General features: G+C 41.5%; 1 protein-coding gene across 2 annotated transcripts in view; it reads right to left on the minus strand.

Annotated features, from left to right (window-relative positions):
- Window positions 1-16260, minus strand: part of LRIG2 (leucine rich repeats and immunoglobulin like domains 2) — a 48708-nt gene that overhangs the window by 13649 nt on the left and 18799 nt on the right. For both annotated transcript variants that reach the window (XM_077839331.1, XM_077839330.1), the window contains exons 9-15: window positions 12837-12917; window positions 12074-12145; window positions 11856-11924; window positions 10107-10270; window positions 7463-7783; window positions 5813-6094; window positions 4372-4821 (exon numbers count right to left, since the gene is read on the minus strand). In XM_077839331.1, coding sequence (XP_077695457.1) covers window positions 4372-4821; window positions 5813-6094; window positions 7463-7783; window positions 10107-10270; window positions 11856-11924; window positions 12074-12145; window positions 12837-12917 — 1439 coding nt within the window. The remainder of the gene's footprint in view (window positions 1-4371; window positions 4822-5812; window positions 6095-7462; window positions 7784-10106; window positions 10271-11855; window positions 11925-12073; window positions 12146-12836; window positions 12918-16260) is intronic.

Below are 16260 nucleotides of genomic sequence, written 5' to 3' on the forward strand. Positions count from 1 at the left end.
GGTGACCTAGAATCCTATTTTCGACATCTCCGACTCAAGGAAAATTTCCAACACACCTCTGAACAACATACTAATCCACAGAGACCTCCCTACCAACACTACAAAAAGAAGGATTCTATGTGGACTCCTCCTGAAGGTGAAAACAGCAGACTGGACTTCTACATAGAGTGCTTCCGCCGACGTGCAAGGGCTGAAATTGTGGAAAAGCAGCATCACTTGCCCCACAACCTCAGCCATGCAGAACACAATGCCATCCACAGCCTCAGAAACAACTCTGACATCATAATCAAAAAGGCTGACAAAGGAGGTGCTGTTGTCATCATGAATAGGTCAGAATATGAACAAGAGGCTGCTAGGCAGCTCTCCAACACCACTTTCTACAAGCCATTACCCTCTGATCCCACTGAGAGTTACCAAAAGAAACTACAGCATCTGCTCAAGAAACTTCCTGAAACCTGAAAAAGCACAAGATCAAATCCACACAGACACACCCCTGGAACCCCGACCTGGGATATTCTATCTACTACCCAAGATCCATAAACCGGGAAATCCTGGGCGCCCCATCATCTCAGGCATTGGCACCCTGACAGCAGGATTGTCTGGCTATGTAGACTCCCTCTTCAGGCCCTACGCTACCAGCACTCCCAGGTACCTTCGAGACACCACTGACTTCCTCAGGAAACTAAAATCCGTCGGTGATCTTCCTGATGACACCAGCCTGGCCACTATGGATGTAGAAGCCCTCTACACCAACATTCCACATAAAGATGGACTACAAGCCGTCAAGAATACTATCCCCGATAATGTCACGGCTAACCTGGTGGCTGAACTTTGTCCTTACCCATAACTATTTTACATTTGGGGACAATGTATACCTTTAGATCAGCGGCACTGCTATGGGTACCCGCATGGCCCCACGGTATGCCAACATTTTTATGGCTGACTTAGAACAACGCTTCCTCAGCTCTCGTCCCCTAATGCCCCTACTCTACTTGCGCTATATTGATGACATCTTCATCATCTGGACCCATGGAAAAGAAGCCCTTGAGGAATTCCACCATGATTTCAACAATTTCCATCCCACCGTCAACCTCAGCCTGGTCCAGTCCACACAAGAGATCCACTTCCTGGACACTACAGTGCTAATAAACGATGGTCACAAACACCACCCTATACCGGAAACCTACTGACCGCTATTCCTACCTACATGCCTCCAGCTTTCACCCTGACCACACCACACGATCCATTGTCTACAGCCAAGCTCTGCCATACAACCGCATTTGCTCCAAGCCCTCAGACAGAGACAAACACCTACAAGATCTCTATCAAGCATTCTTACAACTAAAATACCTGCGGAAGTGAAGAAACAGATTGATAGAGCCAGAAGAGTTCCCAAAAGCTACCTACTACAGGACAGGCCTAACAAAGAAAATAACAGAACGCCACTACCTGTCACCTTCAGCCCCCAACTAAAACCCCTCCAACGCATTATCAGGGATCTACAACCTATCCTGAAGGATGACCCAACACTCTCACAAATCTTGGGAGACAGGCCAGTCCTTGCCTACAGACAGCCCCGCAACCTGAAGCGAATACTCACCAGCAACCACATACCACACAACAGAACCACTAACCCAGGAATCTATCCTTGCAACAAAGCCCGTTGCCAACTGTGCCCACATATCTATTCAGGGGACACCATCATAGGGCCTAATAACATCAGCCACACTATCAGAGGCTCGTTCACCTGCACATCCACCAATGTGATATATGCCATCATGTGCCAGCAATGCCCCTCTGCCATGTACATTGGTCAAACTGGATAGTCTCTACGTAAAAGAATAAATGGACACAAATCAGATGTCAAGAATTATAACATTCAAAAACCAGTCGGAGAACACTTCAATCTCTCTGGTCACTCGATTTCTGATCTCAAAGTGACTATCCTTCAACAAAAAACTTCGAAAACAGACTCCAGTGAGAGACTGCTGAATTGGAATTAATTTGCAAACTGGATACAATTAACTTAGGCTTGAATGGAGACTGGGAATGGTTGAGTTATTATAAAAAGTAACTTATTTCCCCTTGTTTATTCCTCCCCCCCCGTTCCTCGGACGTTCTTGTTAAACCCTGGATTTGTGCTGGAAATGGCCCACCTTGATCATCATACACATTGTAAGGAGAGTGATCACTTTAGATAAGCTATTCATAGAATCATAGAATATCAGGGTTGGAAGGGACCTCAGGAGGTCATCTAGTCCAACCCCCTGCTCAAAGCAGGACCAATCCCCAATTAAATCAATTAAATATTACCAGCAGGAGAGTAGGGTGGGGGGATAGAAAACATTTTGTAGTGATAAACACCCATTTTTTCATGGTTTGCGTGTATAAAAACATCTTCTGTATTTTCCACAGTATGCATCCGATGAAGTGAGCTGTAGCTCACAAAAGCTTATGCTCAAATAAATTGGTTAGTCTCTAAGGTGCCACAAGTCCTCCTTTTCTTTTTGCGAATACAGACTAACACGGCTGTTACTCTGAATACTGAGAAAAGGATTTCATTCATGTGTCATCCCCTTTCTCTTGAGATTAAAAATCCACATACCCGGCTAAGAGAGACTTACCAAAAAAGCTAGCAGAACCAATCAAAATCTTAATCAAAGCCTTGCAAGTGTTCTCACTCAGACATAAATTTCAAATTCTTATTTACTCTCAACTTTGTGAACTTCATTTGTTTCCCTCATTTCAGAAGTGCACCACGATTGACAAGGTAAAACGTGTTTAATGTTAAAGAATGCACATTTGACAGACAGACTCGAAACCCTGCATATATCCAGTTGACCCTGTACGTAAACCAGGAGGCATTCTGCTGTGACAAACAAAGGCTTTCCCCTCCATTAGGTCTCTTACTTTAAGAAATTATTTCAGTTAGTCATAGGTTAAAACACAACAGAAGTAGAATCACAGAATATCAGGGTTGGAAGGGACCTCAGGAGGTCATCTAGTCCAACCCCCTGCTCAAAGCAGGACCAATCCCCAATTAAATCATCCCAGCCAGGGCTTTGTCAAGCCTGACCTTAAAAACTTCTAAGGAAGGAGATTCTACCACCTCCCTAGGTAACACATTCCAGTGTTTCACCACCCTCCTAGTGAAAAAGTTTTTCCTAATATCCAACCTAAACCTCCCCCACTGCAACTTGAGACCATTACTCCTTGTCCTGTCCTCTTCTACCACTGAGAATAGCCTAGAACCATCCTCTTTGGAACCACCTCTCAGGTAGTTGAAAGCACCTATCAAATCCCCCCCTCATTCTTTTCTTCTGCAAACTAAACAATCCCAGTTCCCTCAGCCTCTCCTCATAAGTCATGTGTTCCAGACCCCTAATCATTTTTGTTGCCCTTCGCTGGACTCTTTCCAATTTATCCACATCCTTCTTGTAGCGCGGGGCCCAAAACTGGACACAGTACTCCAGATGAGGCCTCACCAATGTCAAATAGAGGGGAACGATCACGTCCCTCGATCTGCTGGCTATGCCCCTACTTATACATCCCAAAAATGCCATTGGCCTTCTTGGCAACAAGGGCACACTGTTGACTCATATCCAGCTTCTCGTCCACTCTCACCCCTAGGTCCTTTTCCGCAGAACTGCTGCCTAGCCATTCGGTCCCTAGTCTGTAGCTGTGCATTGGGTTCTTCCGTCCTAAGTGCAGCACCCTGCACTTATCCTTGTTGAACCTCAAATTTCTTTTGGCCCAATCCTCCAATTTGTCTAGGTCCCTCTGTATCCTATCCCTGCCCTCCAGCGTATCTACCACTCCTCCTAGTTTAGTATCATCCGCAAACTTGCTGAGAGTACAATCCACACCATCCTCCAGATCATTTATGAAGATATTGAACAAAACCGGCCCCAGGACCAACCCTTGGGGCACTACACTTGATACCGGCTGCCAACTAGACATGGAGCCATTGATCACTACCCGTTGCGCCCGACAATCTAGCCAACTTTCTACCCACCTTATAGTGCATTCATCCAGCCCATACCTCTTTAACTTGCTGACAAGAATACTGTGGGAGACAGTGTCAAAAGCTTTGCTAAAGTCAAGGAACAATATATCCACTGCTTTCCCTTCATCCACAGAAGCAGTAATCTCATCATAGAAGGCAATTAGATTAGTCAGGCATGACCTTCCCTTGGTGAATCCATGCTGACTGTTCCTGATCACTTTCCTCTCGTGTAAGTGCTTCAGGATTGATTCCTTGAGGACCTGCTCCATGATTTTTCCGGGGACTGAGGTGAGGCTGACTGGCCTGTAGTTCCCAGGATCCTCCTCCTTCCCTTTTTAAGAAAGCTGGCCCTGTATTTTACCTACCTGTGTTAGTGATGCTGTAGTCTTCACTTTTCCTTCGCATGTGATATATAACTATAACCCATACTAGAGAGGTGCCCACAACGCAGCAGACTACAACAATAATCACAATGCCAACTGTCGTCCAGCCATCTTCCTCATGTAAGATACCACTCTGGGAGGAATCACAATTTGGGGAAGATAGAACATTTAGGTAAATATGGCCACGCTCTGTGCCAAGTGTGTTGGACATAATGCATGTATATTTCCCAGCATCCTCTAACCCAGCATCCACAATGATAAGGAGTTGATTGGCAGCAGCAAAGAAGTGTCGTTCTGTTACTGTCAGAGGCCCATCATCTTTAGTCCAGTTCAGGCGAGGGGCTGGACTGCCACCAGCTATACATTGCAACACGGCCGTTTCTCCTCGGGTTACTGTCCTGTCTTCTAGAGGCCTAACAAATGAAGGAGTTTCTGGATATGGTGGAAAGGAAGAAAAGTTATTTTAATATTGTAAAGTCAAATATAATTAAAAAGATAATTGCACAGAATCTCAATTGCAGCCTTCCTATGTGTATCCAATGATATTTAGAATCCAATCCCACAGTTTGAAAATAGAGATGGGCAAAGGAGAACAGTGGCCAGGAAATATTGTGACAGATCTGATGTGATGGAAGACACTTCCATGAATGGTGGACTCACTGGAACAGATCTGGACAGAGCCTTGCTGAATACACCGAAGGTAAGACTGTATGGGGTGATATGAAGTCTTTTCCATTTCTATAGTTTATATATGACCTTAATATAAAAAAAAAGGGTAGAGGATCTTCAAAAAAAACAAAAACAGCCCTTCTGGTGGTATTTCCTTCCTATACCAGCTCAGCATAGTCCAGGTCGCCTGTGATTAAGTTCAGCTCCCTGAGTTAAAGCTGGAATTATCAAATCTATAAAATCAACCTAATCAAGAAGCGTTCCCATAATTCTCTCTTCCCAAACCCATACCAAAATGTACAGTAAATGAAGCTGCAGACTAGCTGCGCAGCGAGTGACTGATCAGAGGTTATTTCATGATGCAGACTGATATGGACAACAGAAGAAGGGCGCAGCATTAGAAACTGTTTCCAAGTTTGGCATTCAACTTCCCCAAGATAATGCGAGCCAACAATAGGGAACTCTACTGTAGCCACACACATTAACAAAATACATTTCTTCCATTGTTCTTTACCGCAAAACGCCACCTACAACCAGGTAAGTCGAACACTGGTCCTTTTATAGCTTTGACCCATCTTGAAAAATGTGATTAACTGCTACCTACAATCAGAGAAACATGCCACTCTGGTAGCACGTTAACTCACATCCAATTCATTTAGATTCCCCAGCAACCTCTCATGTAAGTCAGCTACCATCATCACAAAGAGAGATAAGTGAAAGGATCTGTACAGTCCCAGAATTGTGCTTTGCTTACCTAATACAGTCAATGTGGCATTTGCTGATAGACCTCCTGCGATGTTTTGTGCCATACAGCTATAGATTCCCATATCTTCTATTTTTACATTTGCGATGAAGAACACATCGTCTTCAGGCATAACATGCATTCGCCTCTCTCGTGCTGCAGGGAAGTCTGTGCCACCGTCTTTCTGCCATGAGATCTGTGGAGGGGGGTGGCCCTCGGCGGCACACTCAAGTCGGGCCATGGCCCCAGTACGGATAGTTAGATCCATGGGGGTTTTCAGAAAGGAAGGCAGCTCTGCAGTGGAGGAGACATTATGGATTGAATGTGAAAAAATTTTCAGTTCAGGGCATATAATGAAGTTCTTCTCTATACTAGAGGAGTCTCTGAACTGCAGCAGATCTTACAGACTGCTGCAATCCTTTTAAAGGATTGTAGGAATTATACAAATGCAGTATATTCTTTTATTTAAAATTCTGTAGTGAAATAAAGAAAAGGAGTACTTGTGGCACCTTAGAGACTAACAAATTTATTTGAGCATAAGCTTTCGTGAGCTACAGCTCACTTCATTGGATGCATTGTGAGCTGTAGCTCACGAAAGCTTATGCTCAAATAAATTGGTTAGTCTCTGAGGTGCCACAAGTACTCCTTTTCTTTTTGCGAATACAGACTAACACGGCTGCTACTCTGAAACCTGTAATGGAATACTAAACCTGCAATACTCCATTAAGATCATCTTAGTGGGGGACAAATGTCCCAACCACTACCTCTCAGTAACAGGTGAAAGCAGGACGGCTTAGCTTAATTCTCAAGTCTTTATTTGCTCATACTTTTCTGTCCCCTGTAAAAGAAGAGGTGAATTATAGCTTAATAGCCAACAGCAGTATCATACATGGCTCTGCTAAGTGCTCACAAGCTCTCTACTCATGAGGAGTCAGCCAGTGCCTCTGGAGCAAGCCAGACAAACTCGTGTCTCCTAGAATGGATTTCTGCTCTGGACGGACAGTCCCCTCCACTTATCTAGTGTTCTCTAAAGGCTTGGTTTAACACGGGTTTCTTGGCCACCTTCTTTCAGATCATGACAACAGAAGGCTTAAATGGGGCTGAAATACCTCAATACAATGGTTGTTTCCTCAGTTTTATGTGGTAGATCTACTTGTGTCTGTGTCCCTCAGCTTTGCAAGTGTTTATAGGGGAAGGGTGGGTGGCTCACTCAGCCAACAGGGGGAGCTTTCAGTTTAGAAACAGTAACACTGCACCCATTTTGCTGGACTAGAGAGAGAATTACACATATTGTGACTAGAGCTTGGTGAAATGTTTTATGTTTTCAAAATTTTATTTATTTTTGCCAAAAAGTGTTGCCAATTTTTACCACTTATGGAATGGATAGGTTTGATAACTATGATAAATGCTGAAAATATCATGCAAATTTTTCAGCCAGCTCTGGACATGACTCCTCTCCACAGACCCATTATAAGAGTTTTGTTCCTGCTTTTCTGAGCCTCTTTATGGAGTCTGAACAAACATTGGAACAACTTCAGTGAGGAGGAAATCAAGCTTTTGTAAATCTCAACTAGCTTCAAAAGCATTTTTCTAGATAAAAGTTTAATTATAACCTCAGATGAAAAAAAATAAAGCTTCTCTTTTGTTAGCATAGCTGCTTACCATTGACAGTCAGTTTGGCTTTGTTGGAATAATTGGAACCAAAGTGATTGGTGACAATGCACTGGTATTTCCCTTCATCGGTGAAATTCACATTGAAAAGATGCAGGACTGTGGTGTATTCAAGGACCTCCCCATCTTGCTGCTGATACCTGGCAAAATTCTCAATGTCTGCATCATACAATACTTCACTGTCTTTACGCCATGCAGTGGATATTGGTGAATCACTGGTGCTTACTGCAGTGCAAGTCAAAGTCACATTCATGCCTCTTAGAGCAATTGTGCTCTCAGGATGTACTCTTATCTGTGGTTTAGGAAAGTCATCTGAAAAGGGATAGCAAGATTAATCAGGTTTTCCCTTCAGCATGCAGCTGATGTTGCAAGAAAAATATTGAAAAGTATTTTATGTGGAAACAAACAGTGCTGTTTGTATCGTAGGTAACATCTGCTTCCACTGCTTATTCCCCGCATTAAATTATCTTGAGTTGGACATCAGTCAGCTGATGGAGAAACGAAGCTGTGAAACAGGATTATGACAACAGGTGGGGGCCACAGAGAATAAGCAACAAGAACAGATGAGGTGAAAGACACCTCAAGGTCTTCACCAGGAACCTGTATTTTCCATAGTTACCTGGATTTGTTGCAGATTTTATACACAGATGCATAATTGCGCTGCATAATCTAATTTTATTTTGTAAGGGATAGAAATTCTCATGGCAGCAAAGACATCTTTACAGGCATCACACGATGTAAACTGATGGCTTGCTGCAATATGTCTGCATGCAAACAACCTAAAGAAATCTCTGAGAAACATGAACTGTCCCATTCCTCCCTGAAGAGTGTTGACTGATGACAATTTATATGTCAACATACCTATTTCAATGCTTATTGTTTTTAAGCAAAAAGCTTCAGTTGTGCTAATCCATTGGCAGATGTTAGGTTGGGAGCACTGAGGTAGGAATGAGGAGCTTAAGACCCACCAAAGATTGCTACCGACCAAAAAAGGAGGTAGGGTGTTGGGGAAAACAGACATGTGGATGGATAAGGATGGCCAGGTGGTTAAGGTACTAGCCTGGAACCCAGGACACATGGATTAAATTCTCAGATCTTCCACAGAGTCCCTGTGTGGCCTTAGACAAGTCACAGTTTCCACCTCAGTTTCCCCATCTATAAAATGCAGATAATAGCACTTTCTTATCTCACAATTCTTTTGCAAGGATTAACGCGTTCAAGTTTGTGAGGCACTCTGTAACACTTATTTGGGTTCCTTTGTCATAATATCACTCTCTAGGATGCCCAGACTATCCTGTGCATACAAAAAATTTAAGCTACCCATGCCCTCCTAGGTACTAAGAGAACCACTATTACAGGGTTCAACACCTTCTACAAAGCAGACAATCAAGAATTTGAGCCACATCAAATTTTTATAGTAAATTAAAGGATCTTGTCACAGGACTTCCCCTCTTATATAATCATAGGACTGGAAGGGACTGTGAGAGGTCATCTAGTCCAGTCCCCTGCACTCATGGCAGGACCAGGTATTATCTAGACCATGCCCGACACGTGTTTGTCTAACCTACTCTTAAAAATCTCCAGTGATGGAGATTCCACAACCTCCCTAGGCAATTTATTCCAGTGCTTAACCATTCTGACAGTTCGGAAGTTTTTCCTAATATCCGACCTAAACTGCCCTTGCTGCAATTTAAGCCCATTGCTTCTTGCCCTATCCTCAGAGGTTAAGAACAATTTTTCTTCCTCCTCCTCATAACCACCTTTTATATACTTGAAAACTGTTATACCCCCCTCAGTCATCTCTTCTCCAGACTAAGCATACCCCATTTTTTCAATCTTCTCTCTTAGGTCATGTTTTCTAAACCTTTAATCGTTTTTGTTGCTCTTCCCTAGACTTTCTCTAATCTGTCCGCATCTTTCCTGAAATATGGCACCCAGAACTGGACACAATAGTCCAGTTGAAGCAGAATCAGCATGGAGTACAGTGGAAGAATTACTTCTTGTGTCTTGCTTACAACAATCCTGCTAATACATCCCAGAAAGACGTTCACTTTTTTTGCAACCGTCTTACACTGTTGACTCATTTAGCTTGTGATCCATTATGACCCCCATATCCCTTTCTGCAGTACTTCTTCCTAGGCAGTCATTGCCCATTTTGTATGTGTGCAACTGATTGTTCCTTCCTAAGTGAAGTACTTTGCATTTTTGTCTTTCTTGAATTTCATCCTATTTACTTCAGACCATTTCTCCCGTTTGTCCAGATCATTTTGAATTACAATCCTATCCTCCAAAGCACTTGCAACCCCTCCCAGATTGGTATCCTCCACAAACTTTATAAGTGTACTCTCTATGCCATTACCTAAATTACTGATGAAGCATCTCTTACAGTAGACTATACAGTGCCTCAGTGCAACAGAAACCAGGGAACTTGGGAAAAATATATAGCCATGGAAAGAGCCAAACCAAAAAGCAATGGTAGGCCAAGTGATGCATGTACACACAAATTAATTCTTTGTCTCCATTACTTAGCCCAATAATCTCCTTCAATTCAACATGAATGTCTGGTTTCCAAGAAGGGTGCATTTCTACTTAGGTACTGCCATACCCCTAAGTCAAAGTCATTAAGAATACAAACCACAGACAAAGTCTTCAGGATTCACATTGAGAATGCTTTGTCCAGCTAACCATTCAGGGTAAGCACAGCTAACATTTACAGCCTGTTGTAAATGGCTGTCAATGAGCCACTGAAGCAGCCATTTCAACTGGCAGTCACAGAGTAGGCTGCTGGTGTTCAACATCCTGCAGAAACAAGGTTAAAAAGGAAGAGTCATTCATTTTATTTACTTATTTCACATCTCTGATATTGTGGTGACAAAGTAGCCGAACACCACTGGCACATACATACAAAGCACCCACCACCATTGTATCTGGATCTTAGGAGCTCCATCGGCTGCGGTCAGTAAATGCCATATCAGGAAGTCTTTACTGGACTGAAAAAAATTATTCACCCCTTCCGGAGAGTGAATCTGGGGATTAGTGAGTTAGAACCAGGAAGGGCATGTACCAAAGAATAAAGGGATTCCTTTCAGCAATATCCACTCTTGTCCATGAACAACCACCCCCATTTTAAAAACATACAAGATAGTGAATAAAGTCTCACATGGGTGCCTAATATAGAAAGCATGTCTCACTACCTTCCTTCTCTCAGTGAAGCTTCTGTGAAACTCAATAATGGCCCATCTGGCCAGGATTAACTAAATTGATAATTTTTTTTAAAACAGATTACATGATATTCAGACCTCATCTTCTATAGAGCTATGAATTATATACTCCCATCGAATATCACTAGGTGTGTGGGTCTCAACATTATATAACGTTCTACATGTTTGCTGAAGTTTATACAAGGCCGGGGGGGTCAAAACATGATGCTAGTCAAGCCCCCTGGAAAGATTTGTTTGGCCATTTCTCCTGTTCACTGGCCAAGTTCCAAGATGTTTTGAATTTTTTATATGGGGAATATCATCTGAGGCTTTTCGTCTCTTAATTGTCTGAAAACCAGGCTAGATTTTTGAGCAGACAAGTCAACAGCTTTAATTTAGTCTCAGAGGGGCCACAAGAAGCGTTTAATTTTGTAATAAAGGAGTGGGGTACTGCTAAGAGCCACATTAATGACCATAACAGCATCAGTCTGCATGTTGGACCATTAAGGAATATAAAGACTTCCTCTGTGTTCTATTTCAAAGCAGACATGCAAATATTAGAACCTTTTTTTAAAAAAAAAAATTCCCCCATTCTAAAATGTTTTCAGAACATTCCTCCCTTTACATTTTTAGTATATATTTTACAGCAGAGAAATTTGATACCACCAACCCTGGTAGAATACAGTCCTGATTTGCAACCTGGTTCCATGCATCACAAGGGATTGTCAAACAGAGAAATGCAGATAAAAATTTTCCAACACTAAGTGACAAAGCCAATTATAGACGCCCAGGAAGTCTTGGCTCCTGACATTGTGGGGATAACAAAAGCTAACCCCAGCTTTTTATTAATCAGAGCACTGCTTTAAACACCCAGACCCCAAAGCAAGAGTTCTCATGAACTGCTCTCAAGATGAAAGAGCAAAGGAGTTGGAAAATCACTGCAAGGAAGTATTGTAGTTTATAGTAATTATGTTCAGGAAGAGAAGATATAAATTTTAGCAGGCATTAGATAAACCCTATAGCCATGGATAAAAATTTAATTTTTACATAGAAATTACCACCACTAATGCCTACTTTGTTGTATTGATATTTTGTAACAGAGGTGGAACATATTTAAGCAAAACTGTAGGGAAGTCTATAAGGGACACAATATAGTCTAACTTGTAATAAAGAAATATACTTACAGCTCAGTAAAGTGAGTCTGAGCAAAAGCATTTTCTTGGATAGACATTATTGCATTGTTGTTCAAATCTCTGTAAATTAAGCAAGAAGAGTCACAGTGGGAAAACTTCATTTCATATTCTAACTCTGAACAGTTGTGACATTTGAATGTTTGAAGAAGAGACTTGTCTGAGATTGCTCAACAGAAAAAGCTACAAGAACTACAAGACAAAGTACTTACAGATGTTCCAGTGCTTCAAGGCCAGAGAATGCTTTCTTTGTAATTGATTTGATCTGGTTTCCTTGCAAGATTCTGAAAGACAACCCCCCACCCCACAACACAGAAGACTTTAACAGACAAAATATTTTAATACAATATAATGTGGTGTAGCGTCGGCCAATGTGAACAAGGGCTGCTAGGTCTCTCCTTATCTGGATGTAAGTTTCCCATTAGTATGAAGGAGTTCTGCATGCATACCAGTGACACCCCCTCCCAAGAACATGCTAACTGCTTTTCCAAAAGGATTTTAAAATAAAGTCAAATATTCTGACAAGAACCTGCTGAAGTGAACCAAAGGGCACTAACTAGTAGCCCTTTCAAAGGATGAAAGCTTTTACCTGAAAATCTACTGGCACTTAAAACTTTCCTTAGGTATAGCCCAGACAGTAATTTTAGAAAGCATAACAGACTTCAGGTCTCAAATCATGTTTTCTGAAATGATACTGGAAGTGATTTTATCCTACAAGTACTTCCATCATTCTCAATACTAGATCAGAGACACCCACTCCTGAACACTATTGCCAAGCAAGAGTTCAATTTCCTAGCCTTAGTCTAAGTTACTTAGTACAGGGACTATACTGAATACAAATGCTCTTAACAGAAAAGGCTTTTCTCAGACTTAATTATATTTGTGTTCATACTATGCACTATTAAAAATATTTCTGGCTTCACTTCTATTCTAATGCCTTGGAAAGAGGTCACTTCCAAGGCTTGTAATACATACAATTTGTTGAGTCTGCTGAGACCTGCAAAGGCTTCATTCGAATCTTCTATGGCCCAAGAGATCTCGTTGTTCCGCAAATCTCTGCAAGAGTAGAAAGGCCTCATTTACATGCCTGGGAAAAATTATATTCATCATTGCTAGTTACTAATGGGATACAGGGATATCTGGGGATACAGAATTTCTGTGCGTTTAAGTAGTACTGTGCTACTGCATAGTACCTTCCAAAAGATTCTTAAAGTGCTTTACAAACACTGAGCCTCAACATCCCTGTAGAAAGATAAACACCCCATTATACAGATGGGGAAACTCAAAAGGTTCAAGGTGGGTAAGTGAATTGCCTGAAGTCACAGCATCACTGGCTGAATCACAAAGAAAACCAAGGTTTCAGAGTAGCAGCCGTGTTAGTCTGTATTTGCAAAAAGAAAAGGAGTACTTAATTTGGGTTAGTCTCTAAGATGCCACAAGTACTCATAGAATCATAGAATATCAGGGTTGGAAGGGACCTCAGGAGGTCATCTAGTCCAACCCCCTGCTCAAAGCAGGACCAATCCCCAATTTTTGCCCCGATCCCTAAATGGCCCCCCCAAGGATTGAACTCACAACCCTGGGTTTAGCAGGCCAATGCTCAAACCACTGAGCTATCCCTCCTCCTTTTTTCTTTTTTTTTAAAGAAAACCAAGAAGCTCTGAGGTACAGTCTCTCGACTGGCTATTAGGTAAAGACCAATAGTCTAGCTAGTGATCACCATGTGACATTGACTATTTACTAGAAACTGGAAGGGGCTCCTGAAGTGAGTTGGTTTGTGTAAGTGAATTAAGCAATATGTTCATAGTGTTAATCTTCCAAGTGACAGGCTTGTGATAACATTAGCATATTAAAAGATTACATACAGGTTGTAAGCGTAGGGCTGCCAAGCATGAAGTAGTAGATTTGCAATACAGTGCCGTGTTCTGCTCACAAATCTTGTTACCAGCTAATGGGATTTTTGCTTGACCCTGGCACAGCACTTCTGCCCTTACAACTTAGTCTGCTGTTCTATACTAAAGCCAATACAGCACTCCCTGGTTCAGGAAGGATTATTAAATGATTCACTGAGGGGTGGGGGGAGGATAATAGATTCAGTAAAGTTCCTTTTAAACTAAAAGTCATAGATTTACCTAGAATTTTTCCTTTAGAGAGAGACTTCTCATCTGCCTTTTAATATGGCAGCATATAAAGGTATTTGCAGATATACCACTGAGTTGTGAGGGAGAAATATTAATGCAAAACAATTGATGTTTCATTAAAATATAAACATTTAATCAGTCCAACAGCGCTCATGTGCAATAGATCAACTGCCATAAGAACACTAAATACAATTAAGAACAATAGTGAATAGGTCTCATTTAATATAAAAAAAATATTTCTTTTGCTGTATTTATGGTGAAACAGAACCATTTTTAGCATTGCTTAGAATGGAAGTTTTACTTTATAGACGTTAATATACTGAAACAGACCAAAAGTCTACCTAGTCCAGTATTTTGCCCGTGGCAGTAGCCATTCTTATTCATTTTGTAATACTGAAGTAATTGGTTCAGCACCTGCAGAAACACGTTCCACAAGTATGAACCATCTATTAACTTTCCCTTTTAATCCACTTTAAACTTAACTTTAATTCAGGATGCCCAGAATTCCACCATTACTAACGAAGAGCTAGACTGTGCAACTTTACTCATGCTGACGAGTGCTGCTGCACACAACAGACCCACTAACTGCAATGGGTAGCAGGGCTCACCACTGGGAACAAAGACTGCATAATCTAGACCCAAAATAATTTTGATGCTAAATTAGAGAATTTCCCTTTGAAGACTTGTTTAGGGGTAGGCAACATACACATCCCTAAAGTGAGGTTCTAATCAGAAAGTTGTACCAAGTAAGTGACACTGTGGTTACATGGGAATAAATGTAGCACAACACAGTAGTAGAAATACTTACTTCTGGAATACTCTCTAGGTTAGCTGAGTTTACAGCTTTGGATGGTTAATGCCCAGTCAGACATAATATTATAAAGTAAACAAGGTGATAAGATTTAAGACTTTGGAACTTTTGTTCTGTTTTTAGATATAATCTGATTTCTATTTTGCACATATTCTTAATCCATTGAATTTATAACCCATATATCATCTGCAGTTTGTGTGTGGTTACCCTACAAGTTTACTGTTTTTAGAAGACGCATTTAAGAGCATAGGGTACAAAGAATAAATACTTAAGTCAATCTCAACACTAACACACTGGATAGATGGAGGACTAACAATGGAAATTATTTTAACTATTAAATTGTGTCTTGGTGACCATATACCTGTGCTATTTGGACCAATTTGGTGTTTTGGTTTTTGTTGGTAAAGCATCAAGAGGGAAGGGAGAGGGGAAATAGAACTTCATTGTATGAGCTGATAGAATTTGCTCCTCATGCTCGGTGAGGCATGAATGTTCAGAGCCTTGTTAATCACCATTGCTCCCTTGTCTGCGACATTCCTGACCCTGAACCAAATGGCCTGCCTGTTAACTGTTTGACGCCCCTTAAAAACCCAACAAAACCTACTAATTAATCTGCTCTTGTTCTTTTTCATGCTACTCTAAATCTAAGAGATTAGTTTTAATTGTTTCATTAAAAGGTTGCATTAAGGTTAACAGAATATGACTGCTTACATAAGTGTCCAGTGATTTCACCTAAATAGGCGCTTTCTTAATGAACTGACAAGAGTTATAAACTTGCACACTTTTCCAACTAGTTTTGTGTGGAACCATTAGAAGTGTTCAGCTTTGAGGATGTTTTTAGCAAGAACCAGGATTGAATCCTTTTTGCTGGATAAATCCAGCCATAGTTACATGTATTAATGAAGCTCTTAAAATACGTGCAGTTATACCTCAGAACAGAGGTGGCAAATCTTTCTGCACTGTTATGTTATATATGCATTGTGAAGTGAGCATATGTGGAGGGCAGAAAAGGGGGAAGGCTTAAACAGTAATTTTTATGGCTTACATGTTTACTCCCATGGTACCCAGTCACTGTGAACTGAGTAAGTTACAGGCAACATTTGGGCCCAAGTTGACAAGGCATCCTCACATCTGATACTTGTGTTGACTTACTGAATGAAAAGGAAAAGGAGGACTTGTGGCACCTTAGAGGCTAACAAATTTACTACAGCATTAGCTTTTGTGCACTACAGCTCACTGCATCGGTTACATCCGATGAAGTGAGCTGTAGCTCACGAAAGCTTATGCTCTAATAAATTGGTTAGTCTCTAAGGTGCCACAAGTCCTCCTGTTCTTTCTGCGGATACAGACCAACATGGCTGCTACTCTGAGACCTGAATGAAAAGGGTGATTAGACCACCTCCAGTGGCCCCGGCCGGGAGGTAGCGTCTCCAGAGCAGGTTTTCGA

This window comes from Eretmochelys imbricata, chromosome 21 (genome assembly GCF_965152235.1).
Source record: "Eretmochelys imbricata isolate rEreImb1 chromosome 21, rEreImb1.hap1, whole genome shotgun sequence".
NCBI classification, from domain to species: domain Eukaryota; kingdom Metazoa; phylum Chordata; order Testudines; family Cheloniidae; genus Eretmochelys; species Eretmochelys imbricata.